The sequence below is a fragment of the Eschrichtius robustus genome, chromosome 1 (assembly GCF_028021215.1).
Source record: "Eschrichtius robustus isolate mEscRob2 chromosome 1, mEscRob2.pri, whole genome shotgun sequence".
Lineage (NCBI taxonomy): Eukaryota > Metazoa > Chordata > Mammalia > Artiodactyla > Eschrichtiidae > Eschrichtius > Eschrichtius robustus.
Window position 1 is genome coordinate 38620841 of NC_090824.1, and position 24164 is coordinate 38645004.

The 24164-nt window shown below is 34.9% G+C and overlaps 1 protein-coding gene across 1 annotated transcript in view; it reads left to right on the plus strand.

Annotated features, from left to right (window-relative positions):
* Positions 1 to 24164, plus strand: part of KCNH5 (potassium voltage-gated channel subfamily H member 5) — a 328693-nt gene that overhangs the window by 208230 nt on the left and 96299 nt on the right. The window contains exon 8 of the mRNA XM_068523893.1: positions 4023 to 4222. Coding sequence (XP_068379994.1) covers positions 4023 to 4222 — 200 coding nt within the window. The remainder of the gene's footprint in view (positions 1 to 4022; positions 4223 to 24164) is intronic.

Here is a 24164-nt window from a genome sequence, read left to right on the forward strand (position 1 = left end):
TTATTATCTTAACATGGCCAAGGTATGTGTCACCTTAGCGTCTAAATATTTTATTCTCTCACGTGCATTAATAGTGTGTATTCCTTCTATGTTTTCGTATCGCCAGTAGTGACGTTTGACTTGAAAAAAAGGATGTTTCTGAAAAAATGTTTCCTAGGTTTTTAGTGTGTGAACTTACTGGAAAAAATATCTGAATACCTATTATGTTCCAGGAACTGGTCTGTGTTCTGGAAATACAGCAGTGAACAAAAAGGACAAGACCCAAGCCTGTACTTACAGATTTTGCATTTCTAATAGGGAAGATAGATATCAACAAGCAAATAAATAAAGGTGTAATGTAAATTAAAGTAGTGATAAATAAGATGAAGAACACAGGCATAGTTAGCGGGTAGAGAGTTGTATTGAAGGAAGGGGATATTCTTTCTGCTGAGTGAAAAATTAATTGTTTGGGAGCTATTTCCATGATGACGATGATGTTGATGACGACGACAATGACACATACATAACATTTCATGGATACTTACTCACTACTGGACTTTTTAAAAACTGATTTATATGTTATATCGTTCAGCACAACTCCTTTGTAAAGATTCTAAAGTAACTGTAAAGTTGTAAGAGAGGAAATAATAGAATCCTACAGAGATTTAGTAACTGGCCCAAAGACAGATAGCTAGTAAGCGGAAAAGCATATACTCTTAAAGGATGCAAGAGTGCTGGTAGAGGTAGTGCGAAGGGATTGTACTGAGGCTCTATTTTGAAGGTAGAGCCAATAGGAATTGTTGATAGAGTAGATGTAAGAAATGAATCAAAGAATGAATTGAAGAATGACGTTTTAGTTTTGGTCTGAGCAACTAGGTGTGGCTTTACAATTTAATGAGATGAAAATTGTATTTGGTTGTTGAAGAGAAGGTGGTGTAACATAAGAGTTCTCTTTTGGACTTGTTAGATTTGAATGGCAGTGAGACATCCAAGAAGGCTTGTGTGTCTGTACTTCAGGGGATAAGTATTACTTTGGGAGTTAGCAGCATGGAGCTAGTTTCTACTAAGATCAATTTCTTTCATTATCGTGTGTCATGTCCCAGGGCCACTCTCATTAAAGATGTACCCATTTATCCTGGGAACACAGACTGTGGTGGGAGGCAGTATTGTTGCTTACTATGGAATATCATGCTTGCTGTCACTATATTTTATGAATGTGTACTAGTCCTAAATGTGGAAAACACTTTTAAGGAAGAAGTGTTTTCTCTTTTTAAAAATATACATATATTACATGGATCTGTACATGTGATAAAATTTTATAAAGCTGTATAACAAAAAAATGACTGCATGTAAAAAATGCTGAAATATAATGTCTATAGTCTGGTTAATTGTATTTTGCCATTGTCAATTGCCTGGTTTTGATAAATTACTATAGTTCTGTAAGATGTCATAATTGAGAGAGCTACATGTGGGTACATGTGGGTATATGAACTTTCTGCATGATTTTTTTTAACATTTCAAGGTAAAATTATATATATATTATTACATATGTGCTATATATTTATATATAATTATGTGTATGTTACATATTTGTATATATACTTATATACATATAATTATATATATATAATTGAATGTCTTACCTTAAATTGTGACCTTGATTAGTCCTACCCAGTGCAGGACACCACACTCACATGAAAGTTGGAGGCAGAAAATATCCTTGTAATATACCAAACTTAATGGGATGTTGATTGTATTCTTCATTTATTAATGCTGAAAACGTTAAATACATTGGCAGTTTTATTCATGTTTTAGTACTTAAGCTTTTCATATGACTAGAATGTATGCATATTTAATGTACCCCCAAAGATGAAATGTGTGGTAATTTGTTAAGCAAAAAGGCAGTAGTAAGACACTTTGGCAAATATAACATATTACAGGCATCTTAGGGAGCCAAATGAGTTGAACATGTCAAAATAATAGTTCTGTGGTATTTACTGACAACTTAAAATAGCTGGGGGCTATCTATTCAAAAACATGATTGTAGCATTATTTCATTAACCTCTAAAAAGCTCATTATTTTAAAAATATAAATCCTCTTTATGTCTCTTTTCAGGAAATGCAAAATCCCATTTGTTGTATGATTCTTCTACCATTAGTTTGTTCAAATTATTTCTGTGTTCGTCTTTCTTAATGCCAACAATGATGGAATAGAATGTTAAGTCTGTGATTACCTCTACTTTTTTGTTGTTTTTAAATATAAACAAAGATTTAAAGACCCAGATGGGAAATGTCAGCACTATATTCTTCCTACTCAGTTCTAACAAAATATCATCTATCTTAAAAATTGTTCTTCACAGGCATCAAAATCCCTAAATAACAGCCAAAAAACCCCAAAAAAAATCCCCCCAAAAAAACCCGAGTAAATGCTTGTAAAATCATAGCTTCCTACTGTGAAATTATAATTTGTTGTACTCAAAGAGCAACTGTTATTTAAAAAACAAATGATTTTCTGAAAATAGATTGAAGATCTTAAGTTGCTTCACTGGCTTGTTGTTATACTACTTCCATCAAGTGGGATTTGGTTGATGAAACTGTGAAATGAAACAGTCCATACTTTTTGTTTAGACGAGTAATTTTTCAAATGCTTAGAGGAACAAGAATGGAAGTGATCACTGTCTGATATTCCACTTATTTGTGAAATGCTTATGGAATGAATGTGGTTACTAAACATTGTGTTTACTGAATATTAAGGGGAATAAAATACTGCTCTCTTTTCAAAAGAGCTTACTGTTAAACAAAGGAGTAAAATCAAAGGGACAAGATAGGCTGGGAGTGGTGTGTGATTGAAGGTGTGTTGATCTGGGGCTGAACTCAATTGCTTTTAAAAGCTTTTTCAAGATCAGGTCAACATTAGTAACCTGACCAGATCTGGAGAGAGAAGAGTTGGTAAATTATGGGTTGAGGGAGGGAGTAGCAGTCAGGGGCATTAAAAAACCCTATTCCTGGGTTTCCCTGGTGGTGCAGTGGTTGAGAATCTGCCTGCCAATGCAGGGGACACGGGTTCGAGCCCTGGTCTGGGAAGATCCCACATGCCGCAGAGCAACTGGGCCCGTGAGCCACAATTACTGAGCCTGCGCGTCTGGAGCCTGTGCTCCGCAGCAAGAGAGGCCACGATAGTGAGAGGCCCGCGCACCGCGATGAAGAGTGGCCCCCACTTGCCACAACTAGAGAAAGCCCTCGCACAGAAACGAAGACCCAACACAGCCATAAATAAATACGTAAATAAAAAAATTTAAAAAAACATCTGATTGTCTAAAAAAAAAAAACCCTATTCCTTTCCTAGCCACTGTAGATGAATAACAATGGCTTGCGAATTGACTTTATTCTTAATTAAAATAATGAAATAAAAAAACCTTATGATACTGGGTTACTGACATAAATTTAATAACTAGAATTTTCAGGCACTCTCAAAGTTTCATTTTAACTGTTAATTCCAACCCTGTTTCTCTCTAGAGTCTTCTAGAAATGGAACACTTTGATTTGTCTTCCCTCCCTATATTTCTGATGTTCTGTCAAAAATATTGATAAGCAGGGAAGTAATCCAAAACCTGGACGAAGCAAGCAGTGAGAAAGAGCATACATTTCTAAACTGGATCATCAATCTCTCGAAAATTTAAGTTGATTAGGCTTCATTCAGGAGGACAGGGCTGGAGGATAACTTTAGTCATATGGCTAAGAATGTCTTAGGCAAATCATAACCTTGGATCATCTAATTCTTCATGAAATCTATCAACCACTCTCATGTTTTACCACAATGACTAGAGTAGTGCTCACTCATAAAATCATGTTTATCATACTAAAGATAACACTTACTGAGTGAACACCAAATTCTGGGCACTCTTCTCGGGGGTTACCATGAATATGCCGAAAAGTTTATAAAGGCATCTCTGTCAAGTGATTCATTGGTTTCACCAATATTAACATCATTTTTTTTTTCACTTGGGGTATTTGATTTATTTTCATCATTTCTTCTCTTTCAGCTCTTCTTTATGCAACTATTTTTGGAAATGTTACCACAATTTTCCAGCAAATGTATGCCAACACCAACCGGTACCATGAGATGCTGAATAATGTACGGGACTTTCTGAAACTCTATCAGGTCCCCAAAGGCCTTAGTGAACGAGTCATGGATTATATTGTCTCAACGTGGTCTATGTCAAAAGGCATTGACACAGAAAAGGTATGGGTTATTATTATTGTTCTTGTTATTTATTTTCTATTTCGATAAGATCTTCAGATGCCCATAGCTTTCCCACTCACATATTACTTGTATAATTGCTTTATAAATGTTACTCTGTATTTCATAAATGACATATCAGTCAATCATATTATTTAGTGCTTGTAAGGTGGAAAATGTTCCACCATTAATCATCAATTAGTACTAGTCATCAAACTCAATTTAGGAATTGTGGTTCCTGAAAACAGCTAATTACTTCATTTCCTCAAAACATTCTCATTACCACTCAGAGTAATTTGTCACATTCCTCTAAAATGCTAACTGTGCTGCCATTTCTTTTGCTAGATTTTATTCTTGATTTCTCTTTTGACATTTTGCCCATTTAAAATTCAGAAAGAAACTTCCTTGTTTATAACTAAAAGATTATATGTCTTCTATTCTACCCTCTACTTAAATTTCTCTTCTCTCTATCACATGTTCTATAATGCAACTTATAATTCCTTGTTTTCCCTTTTTCCCTACACAAATCTATGAAATGGATATGACCCTTGCAATCCACCTGTCATATCTAATTTCTTGCTTCTCTTTTCATGGAACCACTTTAAATTTTTTCCCATCTAACTCATATTAGGGGCAAAGAAGAAACCCATAGTCCTCCCCATGATAAACAAAATCAAATAAATTCTCACTTCCTACACCCAGCTGATTCACATCCAATATAGGGAATGACAATGATAAGACTTTTAGAGAAAACTGATCTTAAGCTATGTCACTTTATAAGTATCAGCGAAGGCTTTATTTTTAGGTAACTGATTTTTGACGTATGATAATCAGATAGCACATAACCTTCCTTGCCATTTCCCACAAATTTTATTTTTTTTAATCATATGAGGTTGACTTGTAGTTTTTCTTTCAGACCTGCTCAACAAGCACCTTTCAATGTCAAAGGGAAAGAGCCAATGAACAAAGTAGATGTTTAGTTAGGGGAATTTCATGAAACAAGTAGGAAGTTGTAAGCCAGAGCAGGTGTTAGGAGCAGAGGATTGAGGGGGGATGAAGGGAACGGACTTGAGGGTAAGAGCTGAGGGAGGGAAGCCTTCAGAGAGAGTGCAAGTGAGATACTGGAGGCTAGCTACGTGGAAGAGTTATGAAAGAGGGTGAGATTTGCTCTTCTTTTGACATTTTACAAGATGCAGTTAAATGGCCCCTTAAAGTGGAATGTGTGACCACAGAGGGGAAAAGGACAAACTGCATACCTGTGGAATTTGATTAATGTGTACCTGAACTGATATAAGGTTAGTAGGGAGGGAATCCAAAGAAGGAACAAGATCTTCCTGAGGGGTGCACGTAAGAGTCAGTGTTTAAATCGCTAGAAGCAGGATGTTCTCTGAGGTCCACATTCAATGAAACTGAGCTCAAGACGTAACCATCTACCTTGTCAATCACTATCTCAGTCAGAAGCTTTTCTTTCCAGAAAATTCAGTGGGGTCTCATGGTAGTTGACAGATAACATCAGTAAACTGATGGAATAATAGCCCTTTACACTAGAAAAGTGCCTGACCCAGAGCCTATGCCACAGATCTGGTACATGGCAGATTTTTGAGTTCCCTTCTCTAAGTTCCCAGACGCTGGGTTAGTTCGGGAATGGAACCAATAGATTCTAACAAGCTTCCCCTCTAGTACCTGCTCAACTGTCTGCTTCATGATGCAGTTAAGGTGTAATATATTGGCATCGGGTGTTTACGGAAGTGCACCCACCATGTAGTTATTATTGACATTTTTTTTGGTTGTTTGCTGTTCATCATTTGTTGTCACAGAAATGTACTTCTGATTGGTAGAATATCCATGGACAAGGGAATAATAGGAAAAAAAAATGGGGAGGTTAATATTAAAGGTGAAATAAAATTTTAATTCACATAAAAAGATTTTTAAAGAAATAAGTAAAAATATTAAAATGAATTAACTTTTGGATAAGAGAAAATCATGGATGTGCCTTCTAACTAAATGGGAAATCTTTAGAGTAGTGTTTGACTAGTAGGAAGAGCAGATTTAAAGAACTGTGGCACGTACGAAAGTCTTTGTATGTATTAATGCAATGGAGTACATAACAAATTAAGTGATAAATAAATTTGGCTAGAATATGTAAAACCTCTCACACCAAAAACTATGGAGACAAAAATGAGATAAAGCATCTGCAACAAATACCACAGGTGAAAGGTTAATTACCTTAATATGTAAAGTGATTTTACAGATCAACAAGAAGAATTAGAATACATGGGGAAAATGAGCTGAACGCATAGATAATTTATAGAAGACAAAAGTACAACTTACTAATAAACATACAAAAAGTCTTATTTTCACTTGTAATGAATAAATATTGAAAGAACAAGAGACTGTCAAATATAATGCCTAATCTTAGCAAAGGCTGTAGTGACTGACACTATCATATTATTCTAGTCTGTGTGTAACTTGGTAGGGTGCTTCTTGAAAACAGTTTTACCAAGATAATATCCTAAATTTGGGGATATTCTAGACTTCAGTCCTTATGCCTCTTCCCTTTTCTGTCTAGAATCTCTCCTTCAGTGATATCATACAGTCTCATGACTGTAATAATATATGCTAACACCACCCTAGTATACATACTCACCCTGGACCTACTCCCTGAACCACAGATTCTCCTATTCAACTGCCTACTCATATCCAATGAAGTTGTCCAGAACTGAACTCCTAATCATCTCCCATAAATCTGCTCTACTGACATTCTTCCTCAATGCAGTTAATGGAAACTCCACATCTCAGTTGCTTAGGACAAAGCTTCCACATTGAAACTTCCCCCAAATCCTATTGGCTCCACCTCCATTTCTCACCACCTCCATTGAGATCAGCTGGTTCAAGTCACCATCATGTCCTACCTGGGTTATTCTGTAGCCAAGTGATTGGTCTGTGCACCCACCCCGTCCCTGTATAGGTTATTCTCAGCACAGCAGCCAATGAGCTTATATGGCTTTCATAATAAAGCTTTCTATCTTCTTTCTCTCTCTTATCTCTCATCTCTACCTCTTTTTTTATCTTATTTATCTCATCCATCCATCCATCTGTGTATCTAACTATCTATTTTATATTCATCTTTACTTTTGATAATAAGAATGACATTGGTTGAGCCTGTTAAAATACAAGGGTAGAAAAAGAAAATGAAAGTTCGATGACAGTAATCACATAAATCCTGTAATTGTAGTCATAATCTTAGAAGTGTGGATTTACTTGAGGATAGCTTCAGTAAACAGCATCTGATTTTTAACAGTTATGCCATATTTGATATTAGAGACCTCTATTAGACTTGCTGTTCCTCAATAAGTGAAATATTTGTCTTACTATATGTTTCTTATCTTACATTTTGTTGATTGTTTCTTTCGAATATTTTATCAATGGTGGTTGTTATCAAATTTAACTTTGAGTATGTACTGAAAAAGATCGAAATGAAATGTCTTTGTTCTAACGCTTCTCTTGTTAGTTCTAAAACAGCTATTATTTTTCAGCTGTTGGTGCAATAGAATTTAATGATGCATTTCAGCTAATTAGAGAAAACGTTTGCCCCAATTACTGAGATTTCATTCTGTCTCTTCTATATACTTAGTTTTATAGATATTTTGTATTCAGCTTTAACCCACAAGCAAATTAATCACTGTGATTTAATTCAGTCTTAACTTGTCTTTTGTGAATAATGCTTTCTCTAATACAAATTGTGGCATTAAAATCACTACTGATGTGGAGATTGTAGCATTTTTATCATGAAAGTTTGCCTTAGGCAACTTAAAAATATAAAACAGTACCTAGATTAATTTGATTTGGTTCAAAGTATTTTATTGACTACTAATTACTATAGTTGCTTTAGATTCTTTTCAAATTTAATAATCAAAATCCGTCCTCTGGGCTTTGCCACTTGCTAACATTCTGTGCAGTTAAAAGACAAGAGAAATGGGTGGAATGAGTGAGGATTTAAAAGGGAAAGAGCAGATTATGGGAAAAAAAATAGAAAGGATGATAGTTAAAGCTCAAAAAATCTATCCTACAGTTTGAAATGATTTTACTGAGAAATAATTCAAATAAAGTAAATGGCTGGGGACTTTATTTTCAGCTTTAGGACTGTATGAAAAAATATATAACTTGTAGCATGTTGTGTAGGCCACATATTTCTCATAATACTGGGATCATTTTCAGCTTGTTTTGTAGAATGAAGTTTAAAACCTTAATGTTTTTTATTTTCCACTGTCTAACATTTTTTTTTCTAACATGTTCCTTGAAGAAACTCAGTAGAAAAAGCTCGTTGGTCTTCATTTCTTGTTTCATGGGTTTTGTAATAAGCATAAAGTTATCAGTAGGCAGATCCCATTATATGAAAAGTTCTGGCAGAATTATGCAAAACATTCAGGCAGAATTATGCCTTTAAAATGTAAAGAAATTGATTTTGAATATTTTAAAATCTTGGATTATTTTTAAACCCGATCTATAACAGGAACACTTTACTTCTTCCAAATATAGTAGGCAATATATGTATTTTTTCTACGAATTAAAGTAACTTTCTTTTAATCAGCTTACTTTTATATAAACATATTTTTTTTAATTTAGGAAAGCCTGTCTAAATATTTCTTTGTATTCCTAAATGTGAAAAATGGGGATACATTCTTATATATTCATGGTGTCATTATCTTGGTTCAATATTTAAGTTATTTAAATGCTTCAAGAAGCTTTTATAGCAATGTACAGCTGAACCCAAGAGTGAAAGCACTAGCCTTCCAAGAAGAGCTCCCCCCAGTTAAATATGCCATGTAAGTATATACATGTGAAGATAGTAAAACAAAACTGAATTGGTCTTAAGATGCATTAATAGGACTTTGTCTCTGGATCAAGAGAGGTACTAAGCATCCCAATACAGTCCATGTTATTCAGATCATAGATAAAATATTATGTTCAGCTATCGGCTGGATATTTTAAAAGAAATATTATCAAATGGCAGCACACTTACTAGAAGATAATCATGATGACATAAAGTTCTGGGAATCTTGTTATAAGATGAGTAGTTAAAGGAAATATGAATATTTACTTTGGCTAATTGAAGATTTTGGGGGGAGGTATGACAGGTCACCTGAACTATTTGAAGTATTTAAAGATGCAGTGATCTATCTGCTTCAGGAGGAAATTAAGTCCCTGCGGGTAAAGGATACAGACAGAACATCGTCCAAAATGAACTTGCAGGTCCTGACACTGAAATTAAATAACAGCTGTATCTGAATGATTTAGAGTACTATTACATATCATAACCTTTTTACAATTAAGAAACATATATTCAAGAGAGCTTGTATTAAAAATTATAGAATAAAATTCAGTAATGGTTCAATAATTATTTCCCAACAATTTTTTATTAGTACATCTAAGTACTGTAGTTTTACACATGAAACTAACTGGTTTTTCCAAGGTAGCAGAACAGATACCATCTTAAAAAAATTATGAGGACTCAGCATCCCTGTTGGGGCTAAGCCAGACCAGGCCCATTGGACAATTGGCATGTTTTTCCTGTGGTCTTTAAATAAACTGCTTGTTGGGCAAGAGAGACTATGGCTAGTTTATTATTATAGGAAACTATATTTTAGCCTGTTGTGTGAAAGCACCGTGGCCCAAATATCTGAAAACTGTGACTTTTATATCTATACCTATACATGGCAAGGGAATTTAACTATTGTCATGTCCACATGTGCTTCTCAGTTGTTACCTAGTGAAAAATTACAGGGTAAGCATTCAGACTTATTATTGACATTTCTCTTTTCTAGCTGACCTGCAGGCATTACCTGAAAAGGTAGACTTTATCTGAAACCTCAATTATATTTTTCCTTTCATGGATCAGAAGTTAAATAAAATAACACTCAAGGGTTTATTAGAAACACTGTAAGTAGATAGGAACTTTAATATTTTCTGTGATAGAAATTTGAAACATCAAATTATATTTGGTGTGTCGTGGCTTTTGGCATGGTTTGAGTACTCCAATGCCAGCTTTATATTATTGTTAGCTAATAAAATTACTAGTAAACTTTTTGTGTGTCAGGTAGTAGGCCGTATTATTTTTCTCTAGTAAGGATAGGGAGACACTGTATAACTTAGGTTAAAACCTGAGTGGTTCAAACCTTTCTCTAGGAATAATACTAAGCGCATTATTTTTATGTACCATGTTGAAATTACTTTAGTGCGTTAGAGTGGGCTAGTTTGTATTTCATTTTCTCACCACTCTGTCACTAGCCTCTGAGGAAGGGACTACAGAGTCATTTGATAGCTATTGTCCAGCAATGAGAAAGAGTTGTCCATGTAGGGCCATGGATGACTTGCTCAGTAGCCCGGCTTTATCTTGACCATGAGGATTGGTTTCCATGCTCTGTGTTTACATCTATAATGGAGATACCACCACCCACCTTACTTAATTGTCTAGAGGATGAAAAGTGCCAACATAGTGCCTGCATAAGATAAGCAATAATAAGTGTTATCAAATAATTTAGTTTATTGTGGTTACAATCAACTGATTTCCTCCTTTACTAATCATAAACTATAAAAACTAGGTCATGCCTGGTGTCATTTTTACCTTAGTCTTTGCTTGGTATTCAGTGCATACTGTTGTCTTTATTTTTTTTAATTTTTAATTTTTTAAAAATTAAAAAATATTTTTTTTATTTTTAAGTTTTTTTAATTAAAAAAAAATTTAACTTTTGTCTTTAAATATAGATGAAAATAGAACCTCAATTGGAGGGTAACTTGGATGAATAAAGTATTTCTATATACATATACATTGAACACAAATAAAGAAATATATTTTGGATTTTGGTGAAAAAATTAAATCATGAATGAATCTACATGTTGCAGATGGTGTTATAGTATGAGTAGGTGTTTGTGACCAACCTATTATTTTGTACTAAGCTGCCTTGATTGATCCATTTTTAAACTCTAACTTTACTACAGTAAATCTGTAGAAATGGCTATTGAAATAACTATTTTTGAATGAGATCATAGTGCTTCCTTCAACTTTTGCAGTTTGCTAGATAAAGGTAGGATTATACAGATGGTTGGATTTCATAAAATAAACTTAAAAAAAAGATGTTTCCACTTCTGTGATTTCTGTTGTTGTTGATATTATTTGACTGTGTTTGTCATTTTTAATTTTTATTCCAGAGCCTTATGGCTTTCTACTCTCCATCCACTTTCCCATCTCTTTCCTAGTGTTTATGGTAATGACTAAAAGATGCCTATTTTTTGGCTCAGGCTGATTGTTTTTTATTTTGGTCATTTATAGTCTATGAAGTACTAAAAGCTACTTTTAGCTCCTTTACTAGTAGTGCTAAATAACCAATGGTCATCCCTGTCTGGCACAGCAGAAGGCAATGAGAAGGTGGAGCAAATAGAGTAAATACATTAAAAGAAACTAAATAATTGTTATGTAAGAAAGAAATTCCTCTAGTTGTTCACTGCCAATTGCCTGAGATGCTACTTCATGCCCTCCTCCTGGGCACGGTCCTGGAGTCAAAGAGAGAGATACATTGCTATGCAATCTAGCAACTTTCTCTAAAGTTTGCTTCTTATGAGTCTTGATCTGTCTTGAGACCTTTAGACATTCTCTTCTTTTCTTATATTAGCATTCTTCCTCATTACTTTATATCTCAAACTTTCTTGTGGAAGTCTTCATTTCCCTAATTTCTGCTGCAGTATCTCTAAGACATAAAAGATGTCAATTAAGGAAGGATCTATACTATGGTAGAATTTATAAAAAGGAAAGTAGCCATCTTTTAAAATTTGCATCCAAATCAAAGGGAAACATGGTTTTACATTTCAAGATAGATCACATGACAGGCTACAAAACAAGTCTCAGTAAATTTAAGAAAATTGAAGTCATATCAAGCATCTTTTCTGACCATAATGCTATGAGACTAGAAATCAACTACAAGAAAAAAATTGCAAAAAAAACACAAAAAATTGTAGGCTGAACAATATGCTACTAAACAACCAGTGGATCATTGTAGAATTCAAAGAAGAAATAAAAAAATACCTGGAGTCAAATTAAAATGAAAACACAGCAATCTAAAATCTATGGGATGCAGCAAAAGCTGTTCTAAAAGGGAAGTTTATACAAGCCTATCTCAGGAGACAAGAAAACTCTCGAATAAACAACCTAAATTTATACCTCAAGGGACAAGAAAAAGAAGAACAAACAAAACCCAAAGTTAGTAGAAGGAAAGAAGTCATAAAGATGAGAGCAGAATTAAATGGAGACTGAAAAAATATAGAAAGATAAATGAAAGTAAGAGCTGGTTCTTTGAAAAGATAAATAAAATTGATAAACCTTTAGCCAGACACATCAAGAAAAAAAGCAAGAGAGCCTGAATCAATAAAATCAGAAATAAAGAAGTAGTTACAATCAACAACACGGAAATACAAAGGATCATAAGAGATTACTATAAACAGTTATATGCCAATAAAATGGACAACTTAGAGGAAATGGATAATTTCCTAGAAATATAAATCTCCCAAGACTGAACAAGGAAGAAATAGCAAATATGAACAAATTATCAGTAATGAAATTGCATCAGTAATAAAAAAAAAAAAACTTCCCAACAAATGAAAGTCAAATCAAAACAGCGATGAGATATCACCTCACACCCATCAGAATGGCTATCATCAAAAAGACCAGAAATAACAAATGTTAGTGAGGCTGTAGAAAAAAGGGAACCATTGGACACTGTTGGTGGGAATGTAAATTGGTACAGACACTATGGAAAATAGTTTGGAAGTTCCTCAATAAACAAAACATAGAAATACCATATGATCTAGCAATTCCACTCTTGGGTGCATATCCAAAGAAAACAAAAAGCACTAATTTGTAAAGATACATGCACCCCATTGTTTATAGCAGCATTACTTACAATAGCCAAGATATGGAAGTAATCTAAGTGTCCATCAACAGGTGAATGGATAAAGATGATATCACACACACACACACACACACACACACACACACACACACACAGGAATACTACTCAGCCATAAAAAAGAATGAAATTTTGTCTTTTGCAAGAACAGGGGGACCTGGAGGATATTACACTTAGCGAAATAAGTCAGAGAGACAAGTACTGTATGTTATCACTTTATATGTGTAATCTAAAAAATAAAACGAATGAATATAACAAAAAAGAAACAGACTCAGATATAGAGAGGAAACTAGTTGTTACCCGTGGGAAGAGGGAAGGTGGAGGGGAAAGATAGGGGTAAGGGATTAAGAGGTACAAACTACTACGTATAATAACTAAATGGAGTATAATCTATAAAAATTTTGAATCACTATGTTGTACACCTGAAACTAATATAATTTTGTAAATCAATTATACCTTGAAACCGCGGTTTCACGAGGGGGAAAAAAAAGGGAAACATGGTTTTGTAGGATATTGTAGTAATTGCTATGGAGTGGTAAATAAAAGTATACATAGTCCCTGCTCTTGTGTTGCTCTGAGTTTAATGTGAAAGGAAAGACTTAAATAACCAGAGTTAAATGTATGATTCCAAATTATGATGATGCTTGACATATAATACAGGGAGCTATGGAAGATTTAAAAATAATAGAAGAGGGAGTGGATCTAGTTAAGGTTGGATGATGTGGGTTTAAGACGGCAATGGGGAAAGCAATAAAATTTGAACAGAAAAGCTTGTTAGAAAATGAAACTTCACATATATTATAACAGAACTCAAATTACCTATATGCTAATCCTCAAGTAACTGGTTTGAAGATGGAAAACAACAGAAAGGAGAAAAACTAAGGTCTAGTTAATCCATTAGCTACTTAAGTCATTAATTAACTATACATAGACTCTACATTCTATGTGCTATGGAATAATTTGAACTGAGTATTCATATTGGCTGAAAATCTTACTCTAAAACCAATAACAGCACATACGGGGACATATGGACTCCACTGGTTCCCTAATCCTGATTAAGCTAATCAGCACATATTTGTTTAGAAATGGGTCTGCTGCCTTTGTGGACAAGTATCAAAGAATGCATTCATGACCAGAGCATACTTTACGCATTCTGTTTTCATCGTTTCTACCAAGGATGAATAAATGTTAGAAGAAAAATATTTTTCTAACCATTTTACCCCCAAAATGTTTATTTAATAGAGATACACAACTTATATAAAATAAGAAATTAGAGGTAGGCAAAGAAGAAACTATGATAAATCATCCATAACGCCACCACTCACAGGAATGTAGCTTGCCACAAACATACAGTACCACTATAAGAAATTACAGAATGAATATATCAATAGTGGTCCTACCATCAAACTTATTACTTATATAGGACACCTATTACAAGAAAGAGGCCTGATTTTGTAATCAAAATGTGGGGGAGTACTAGAGTTAATATTCTTGATAATAAATTTATCTTTAATTGGTTTTAAGAAAGTTCTTGTAATAAATCTCCCTACAAACTTACAGAGGAAGAGTTTCATTTCTGTGGCTTTTTGAGAGCTATTGTAAAATGTTCAAAGGTAAGAAAAACCAGAATATTCAAAAACAAAACAAACCAAAACAACCAAGCAAACAAAAAACCCTGAACAGTCTAATTTTTCCTTTTTTTTTTTTTTTAAATTTTTTTTTTAATGCTATTCTTGTCTGCTTACATTCTTTTTTTATGTATGTATGTATGTATGTATGTATGTATGTATGGCTGTGTTGGGTCTTCGTTTCTGTGCGAGGGCTTTCTCTAGTTGTGGCAAGCGGGGGCCACTCTTCATCGCGGTGCAGGGGCCACTCTTCATCGCGGCGCGCGGGCCTCTCACTATCGCGGCCTCTCGTTGCCGAGCACAGGCTCCAGACGCGCAGGCTCAGTAAATGTGGCTCACGGGCCGAGTTGCTCCGCGGCATGTGGGATCTTCCCAGACCAGGGCTCGAACCCGCGGGCCCTGCATTGGCAGGCAGATTCTCAACCACTGCGCCACCAGGGAAGCCCTAATTTTTCCTTTTTGATCCTTAGTTTTAAAGTACATTATAGAAGATTCAAAAGAACTGAGAGAAAACCTCAAATCTTAATTCCATGACCTTTACTTTCTCACTAATAAAACGTGAGACCTGATATCACTTAATCTTAATCTACCTCTGTTCTCTATTGGCACTGATGCATAAGAATGTTAGTGTCAAAGCATGAGTTATTTCACAGAGGTAAACTTTCCAGTTGACTGAAACTTGTACTTTCCTGTGCAATTATTTAAGAATCTTGAGAAAAGCCTTTCAAATGATATTACATGTTTTCCTTAAAGAGACTCTTATATATTACATAAATTAGGAAAATATTTTCTTCACAAGGAGCACTATATCTCCTCAGGAATTTAGACATGTACTTGTTTAATACTTTAATTCCAAATCCATAATAGAGAAAGGCAGTTTGGTTATTATAATTTTAAGGATAACCTCTTAAAATAGTATATCAAATATTTATTCTTATGTTTGTTCATATTTGTATTGACTTTCACACAAAATTATGGACTTCTCATAAATTTAAAATCAATATAAAACAGTACAACAGACATACATATATACTTCCACATATACATACAAGAAAGAATTAAATACAGTAGAGGTGTCTAGCCACCTGGAGTGTCATTTTTACTGAATTTGGTCATATTGACCTTTTGCTTTTCTTGGCAGCTAAATTAAAAAGAGAAATGTTGTCTATTAAAGGAGGCAAACACATCTGCCTAAAGACTAATATATTTTCTTCTGGCATTGAATCCAAATAGGACTTTGTCATGCAAATCTTTTGTTTGCAAACAATAGAGTATATTGATTAAGATCAGGGATCAGCAAACTTTTTGTGTAAAGGACCAGAAAGTACATAGTCTAGACTTTGTGGACCATTTGGTCTTTGTTTCAACTACTTAACTTTGTCATTGTAGCATGAAAAGAGCCATAGACAACATGTAAATAATGAACACTGCTTGGTCCCAATGAAAGCTTATTTATAGTTACATTAATTTGAATTTCATACATTTTTACATGTCATAAAATATTATTTTCATTTTTTCCCCCAATCATTTAAAAATGTAAAAAACATTCTTAGCTTACTGGCCATACAAACACAAGTGGAAGTCCAGATTTGCCCCTCAGGTCCTAGTTTGCTGACCTCTGCTTAAGATTACTACATCTCTAGTCAGATTGTCAGATTTCTATCCTATTTAAAATTGCAGGATCTCTACCCTTAAAGTCCTTAGGTAACTTCCACAATTTAATTTTCTTCACAGAACTTATCACAACTTGAAGTATTTTATATATATAGTTCATTTCTTTATTTGTTAAATGTGCCACTATTAGAATAAACATTTCATGCAGGCAAGGAGTTTTGTCTCTTTTGTCCATTGCTGAGTAATTTGCACTTAGGATAGTGATTGGTACATGTTAGATGATCAATAAATTTTTATTTTATCAATGGATATAATTCTGGGGTTCATAAGGACATATACATTTGGAAGCCATTGATATATAAAAGGCCTTGAAGACTTAGCTGCAATCACTCAAAATGACATTATAGCTAGGAAAGAGAAAAGAGTTTTGAGAAACTCCTACATTTATTTATTTTCTTTTATTTTTTATTTTTTTTAAACATCTTTATTGGAGTATAATTGCTTTACAATGGTGTGTTAGTTTCTGCTTTATAACAAAGTAAATCAGTTATACATATACATATGTTCCCATATCTCTTTCCGCTTGCGTCTCCCTCCCTCCCACCCTCCCTATCCCACCCCTCTAGGTGGTCACAAAGCACCGAGCTGATCTCCCTGTACTATGCAGCTGCTTCCCACTGGCTATCTATTTTACATTTGGTAGTGTATACATGTCCATGCCACTCTCTCACCCTGTCAGATCTTACCCCACCCCCTCCCCATATCCTCAAGTCCATTATCTAGTAGGTCTGTGTCTTTATTCCTGTCTTGCCACTAGGTTCTTCACGACCTTTTGTGTTTTTTTTTTCCTTAGATTCCATATATACGTGTTAGCATACTGTATTTGTTTTTCTCTTTCTGACTTACTTCACTCTGTATGACAGACTCTAACTCCATCCACCTCACTACAAATACCTCCATTTCATTTCTTTTTATGGCTGAGTAATACTCCATTGTATATACGTGCCACATCTTCTTTATCCATTCATCTGTCGATGGACATTTAGGTTGCTTCCATGTCCTGGCTATTGTAAATAGAGCTGCAATGAACATTTTGGTACATGACTCTTTTTGAACTATGGTTTTCTCAGGGTATATGCCCAGTAGTGGGATTGCTGGGTCGTATGGTAGTTCTATTTGTAGTTTTTTAAGGAACCTCCATACCGTTCTCCATAGTGGCTGTATCAATTTACATTCCCACCAACAGTGCAAGAGGGTTCCCTTTCCTCCACACCCTCTCCAGCATTTATTGTTTCTAGATTTTTTGATAATAGCCATTCTGACCGGTGTGAGATGATATCTCATTCTAGTTTTGATTTGCATTTCTCAAATGATTAATGATGTTGAGCATTCTTTCATGTGTCTGTTGGCAATCTGTATATCTTCTTTGGAGAAATATCTATTTAGGTCTTCTGCCCATTTTTGGATTGGGTTGTTTGTTTTTTTTGTTATTGAGCTGCATGAGCTGCTTGTAAATCTTGGAGATTAATCCTTTGTCAGTTGCCTCATTTGCAAATATTTTCTCCCATTCTGAGGGTTGTCTTTTGGTCTTGTTTATGGTTTCCTTTGCTGTGCAAAAGCTTTTAAGTTTCATTAGGTCCCATTTGTTTATTTGTGTTTTTATTTCCATTTCTCTAGGAGCTGGGTCAAAAAGGATCTTGCTGTGATTTATGTCATAGAGTGTTCTGCCTATGTTTTCCTCTAAGAGTTTGATAGTGTCTGGCCTTACAATTAGATCTTTAATCCATTTTGAGTTTGTTTTTGTGTATGGTGTCAGGGAGTGTTCTAATTTCATACTTTTACATGTACCTGTCCAGTTTTCCCAGCACCACTTATTGAAGAGGCTGTCTTTTCTCCACTGTATATGCTTGCCTCCTTTATCAAAGATAAGGTGACCATATGTGCATGGGTTTATCTCTGGGCTTTCTATCCTGTTCCATTGATCTATGTTTCTGTTTTTGTGCCAGTACCAAACTGTCTTGATTACTGTAGCTTTGTAATATAGTCTGAAGTCAGGGAGCCTGATTCCTCCAGGTCCATTTTTCATTCTCAAGATTGCTTTGGCTATTCGGGGTCTTTTGTGTTTCCATACAAATTGTGAAATTTTTTATTCTAGTTCTATGAAAAACGCCATGGTAGTTTGATAAGGATTGCATTGAATCTGTAGATTGCTTTGGGTAGTAGAGTCATTTTCACAATGTTGATTCTTCCAATCCAAGAACATGGTATATCTCTCCAAATATTTGTGTCATCTTTGATTTCTTTCATCAGTGTCTTATAATTTTCTGCATACAGTTCTTTTGTCTCCTTAGGTAGGTTTATTCCTAGATATTTTATTCTTTTTGTTGCAATGGTAAACGGGAGTGTTTTCTTAATTTCACTTTCCGATTTTTCATCATTAGTATATAGGAATGCAAGAGATTTCTGTGCATTAATTTTGTATCCTGCTACTTTACCAAATTCATTGACTAGCTCTAGGAGTTTTCTGGTAGCATCTTTAGGGTTCTCTATGTATAGTATCATGTCATCTGCAAACAGTGACAGCTTTACTTCTTCTTTTCTGATTTGGATTCCTTTTATTTCTTTTTCTTCTCTGATTGCTGTGGCTAACACTTCCAAAACTATGTTGAATAATAGTGGTGAGAGTGGGCACCTTGTCTTGTTCCTGATCTTAGTGGAAATGGTTTCAGTTTTTCACCATTGAGGACAATGTTGGCTATGGGTTTGTCATATATGGCCTTTATTATGTTGAGGAAAGTTCCCTCTATGCCTACTTTCTGCAGGGCTTTTATCATAAATGGGTGTTGAATTTTGTCAAAAGCTTTCTCTGCATCTATTGAGATGATCATATGGTTTTTCTCCTTCAATTTGTTAATATGATGTATCACGTTGATTGATTTGCATATATTGAAGCATCCTTGCATTTCTGGAATAAACCCCACTTGATCATGGTGTATGATCCTTTTAATGTGCTGTTGGATTCTGTTTGCTAGTATTTTGTTGAGGATTTTTGCATCTATGTTCATCAGTGATATTGGCTTGTAGTTTTCTTTCTTTGTGACATCTTTGTCTGGTTTTGGTATCAGGGTGATGGTGGCCTCATAGAATGATTTTGGGAGTATTCCTCCCTCTGCAATATTTTGGAAGAGTTTGAGAAGGATAAGTGTTAGCTCTTCTCTAAATATTTGATAGAATTCGCCTGTGAAGCCATCTGGCCCTGGGCTTTTGTTTATTGGAAGGTTTTTAATCACAGTTTCAATTTCAGTGCTTGTGATTGGTCTGTTCATATTTTCTATTTCTTCCTGGTTCAGTCTCGGCAGGTTGTGCATTTCTAAGAATCTGTCCATTTCTTCCAGGTTGTCCATTTTATTGGCATAGAGTTGCTTGTAGTAATCTCTCATGATCATTTGTATTTCTGCAGTGTCAGTGGTTACTTCTCCTTTTTCATTTCTAATTCTATTGTTTTGAGTCTTCTCCCTTTTTCTCTTGATGAGTCTGGCTAATGGTTTATCAATTTTGTTTATCTTCTCAAAGAACCAGCTTTTAGTTTTATTGATCTTCGCTATCATTTCCTTCATTTCTTTTTCATTTATTTCTGATCTGATCTTTATGATTTCTTTCCTCCTGCTAGCTTTGGGGGTTTTTTTTGTCTTCTTTCTCTAATTGCTTTAGGTTTAAGGTTAGGTTGTTTATTCAAGATGTTTCCTGTTTCTTGAGGTAGGCTTGTATTGCTCTAAACTTCCCTCTTAGAACTGCTTTTGCTGCAGCCCATAGGTTTTGGGTCATCGTGTCTCCATTGTCATTTGTTTCTAGGTATTTTTGATTTCCCCTTTGATTTCTTCAGTGATCACTTCGTTATTAAGTAGTGTATTGTATAGCCTCCATGTGTTTGTATTTTTTACAGATCTTTTCCTGTAATTGATATCTAGTCTCATAGCGTTGTGGTTGGAAAAGATACTTGATACGATTTCAATTTTCTTAACTTTACCAAGGCTTGATTTGTGACCCAAGATATGATCTATCCTGGAGAATATTCCTTGAGCACCTGAGAAAAATGGGTATTCTGTTGTTTTTGGGTGGAATGTCCTATAAAAATCAATTAAGTCCATCTTGTTTAATGTATCATTTAAAGCTTGTGTTTCCTTATTTATTTTCATTTTGGATGATCTGTCCATTGGTGAAAGTGGGGTGTTAAAGTCCCCTACTATGATTGTGTTACTGTCGATTTCCCTTTGTATGGCTGTTAGTATTTGCCTTATGTATTGAGGTGCTCCTATGTTGGGTGCATAAATGTTTACAATTGTTATACCTTCCTCTTGGATCGATCCCTTGATCATTATATAGTGTCCTTCTTTGTCTCTTGTAATAGTCTTTATTTTAAAGTCTATTTTGTCTGATATGAGAATTGCTACTCCAGCTTTCTTTTGATTTCCATTTGCATGGAATATCTTTTTCCATCCCCTCACTTTCAGTCTGTATGTGTCTCTAGGTCTGAAGTGGGTCTCTTGTAGACAGCATATATATGGGTCTTGTTTTTGTATCCATTCAGCCAGCCTGTGTCTTTTGGTGGGAGCATTTAATCCATTTACATTTAAGTTAATTATCGATATGTATGTTCCTATTCTCATTTTCTTAAATGTTTTGGGTTTGTTATTGTAGGTGTTTTCCTTCTCTTGTGTTTCTTGCCTAGAGAAGTTCCTTTAGCATTTGTTGTAAAGCTGGTTTGGTGGTGCTGAACTCTCTCAGCTTTTGCTTGTCTGTAAAGGTTTTAATTTCTCCATCGAATCTGAATGAGATCCTTGCTGGGTAGAGTAATCTTGGTTGTAGGTTTTTCTCCTTCATCACTTTAAGTATATCCTGCCACTCCCTTCTGGCTTGCAGAGTTTCTGCTGAAAGATCAGCTGTAACCTTATGCGGATTCCCTTGTGTGTTATTTGTTGTTTTTCCCTTGCTGCTTTTAATATGTTTTCTTTATATTTAATTTTTGATAGTTTGATTAATATGTGTCTTGGCGTGTTTCTCCTTGGATTTATCCTGTATGGGACTCTCTGTGCTTCCAGGACTTGATTAACTATTTCCTTTCCCATATTAGGGAAGTTTTCAACTATAATCTCTTCAAATATTTTCTCAGTCTCTTGCTTTTTCTCTTCTTCTTCTGGGACCCCTATAATTCGAATGTTGGTGCGTTTAATGTTGTCCCAGAGGTCTCGGAGACTGTCCTCAGTTCTTTTCATTCTTTTTTCTTTATTCTGCTCTGCAGTAGTTATTTCCACTATTTTATCTTCCAGGTCACTTATCCGTTCTTCTGCCTCAGTTATTCTGCTATTGATCCCGTCTAGAGTATTTTTAATTTCATTTATTGTGTTTTTCATCGTTGCTTGGTTCCTCTTTAGTTCTTCTACCTCCTTGTTAAATGTTTCTTGCATTTTGTCTATTCTATTTCCAAGATTTTGGATCATCTTTACTATCATTATTCTGAATTCTTTTTCAGGTAGACTGCCTATTTCCTCTTCATTTGTTAGGTCTGGTGTGTTTTGACCCTGCTCCTTCATCTGCTGTGTGTTTTTTTGTCTTCTCATTTTGCTTATCTTACTGTGTTTGGGGTCTCCTTTTCACAGGCTGTAGGTTCGTAGTTCCCTTTGTTTCTGGTATCTGTCCCCAGTGGCTAAGGTTGGTTTAGTGGGTTGTGTAGGCTTCCTGGTGGAGGGGACTAGTGCCTGTGTTCTGGTGGATGAGCCTGGATCTTGTCTTTCTGGTGGGCATGTCCACATCTGGTGGTGTGTTTTGGGGTGTCTGTGGCCTTATTATGATTTTAGGCAGCCTCTCTGCTAATGGATGGGGTAGATGAGAAATGGCCTGAAAGGACATTGATCAGTGGTTGGTGATATCAGATCAAAAGCAGAAATATTTTATTGTATGGAAGTCAAGAGAGAAAATGAACAACTATCTTGAAATCTTCCAAAATATAAAATGTGAAAAATTCTGCTTGGATTTTTCAACATAGAATATATTTGTTGACTTGATAAAAGCTGATTTATTAGAGTAGTGGAGACAGATGCAACATTGGAGTGAGGAGGAGTAATGTGTAGTAATTAAGAGTGTGATTTTTGCATAGGGATAATCAAATTAACATATGGTAATGGTGCAAGTTAATGAATCTAAAAATAGCCCCAAACATATGGAGAGACATTATATATGACAGAGATAGGCAAATATACATGAGTGGGAAAGGCAAGACCATTCAATAAATGTTATTGGGCTTAGGAAAAAAGTTCAATCTGACCTCTCCTTCCCACCATATCAATCAATTCTGGGCTTTAGGACTTAAATATGAAAAACCTGTGTCAATTTCATATGGAACCACAAAGGACCTCAAACAGCCAAAATAATCTTGAGAAAGAACAAAACTGGTACATAACACTTCCTGATTACAAAATACTTTACAAGTCTGCAGTAATTAAAATAGCAAGGTGCAGGCCTAGAGACAGACATATAGACCATGGAACAGAACAGAGAGTTCAGAATTAAATTTGCACATAAATAGTCAACTGATCTTTGACAAGGGTGCCAAGAATTCACAATGGTGAAAGGATAGTCTCTTCAACAAATGGTGTTTGGAAAACTGGACATTCATACGCAAAAGAATGAAATTGGGATCTTATCTGACACCACACACAAAAATCAACTCGAAATGGATTAAGACATTGCCAAGACAATGACAAAAAGACAATCAAGAAAATTTCCCCTGTGTTTTCTCCTAGGAATTTTAGAGTTTCAGGTCTTATGTTTAAATCTTTGCAATGATTTCTTGGATATGACACCAATAGCATAGGCAACAAAAGCAAAAATAGACAAATGCGACTGCATCAAACCAGAAAGCTTCTGCACAGCAAGGAAAGCAAATAATAGATGAAAAGGCAACTTACAGAATGGGAGAAAATATTTGCAAACCCTATATCTGATGAGGGGTTAATACCCAAAATATATAAGGAACTCACACAACTTAACAGTAGAAAAACAAATAACCCAATTTAAAAATGGGCAAAGGTCTTGAATAGACATTTCTCCATAAAAAACATACAAATAGCCAACAGGTATATGAAAATGCTGTGTTATGGAAAGAGCAAAAGGGCTTTAAGTCACCCAGACCATGAATCTTATTGACCTTTGTAAAATGGAAATAGTAAGATCTGCATTGTATAATTTTCATAAGGATTAAAATGTTGGTGTCATTTTCTATTTCTTTCAAAATATGAACCAATTGAATCTAAGAAAACAATATTGAAATCCCTGCCAAGCTGTGTTTGAACCTGAGGAGGAGGATATTTGGTTTGCTACTCTAGTAAAATACTAGATACTGTGATTTCAAAATAGGCGTAAGGCTGACTATCCAGGACAAGGTTAACTTTTGAGTCACTCAGGTCTTTGGACTTTCCCAGAATGTTACTCATATTTTGTTGATAAAATAGTGTAGTAGTTGTTGTTGTTAAACTATCATAACCAATAGACTAGAAACTTCTGAAGGTAGTGGCTGTATATATTTTTTTGTCTATATCTGAAAGACAAAACATGTTTCTGGCATTCATAGGTGACCATCAGTCGATGAGCAAACGAAATAGGAAACAATGATAGAACTGTTTTAGAGTGCTTTTGAAACTGGTGTAACTCTGAATGGGACTTGAACCCACAGGCTGGGGCAAAGTG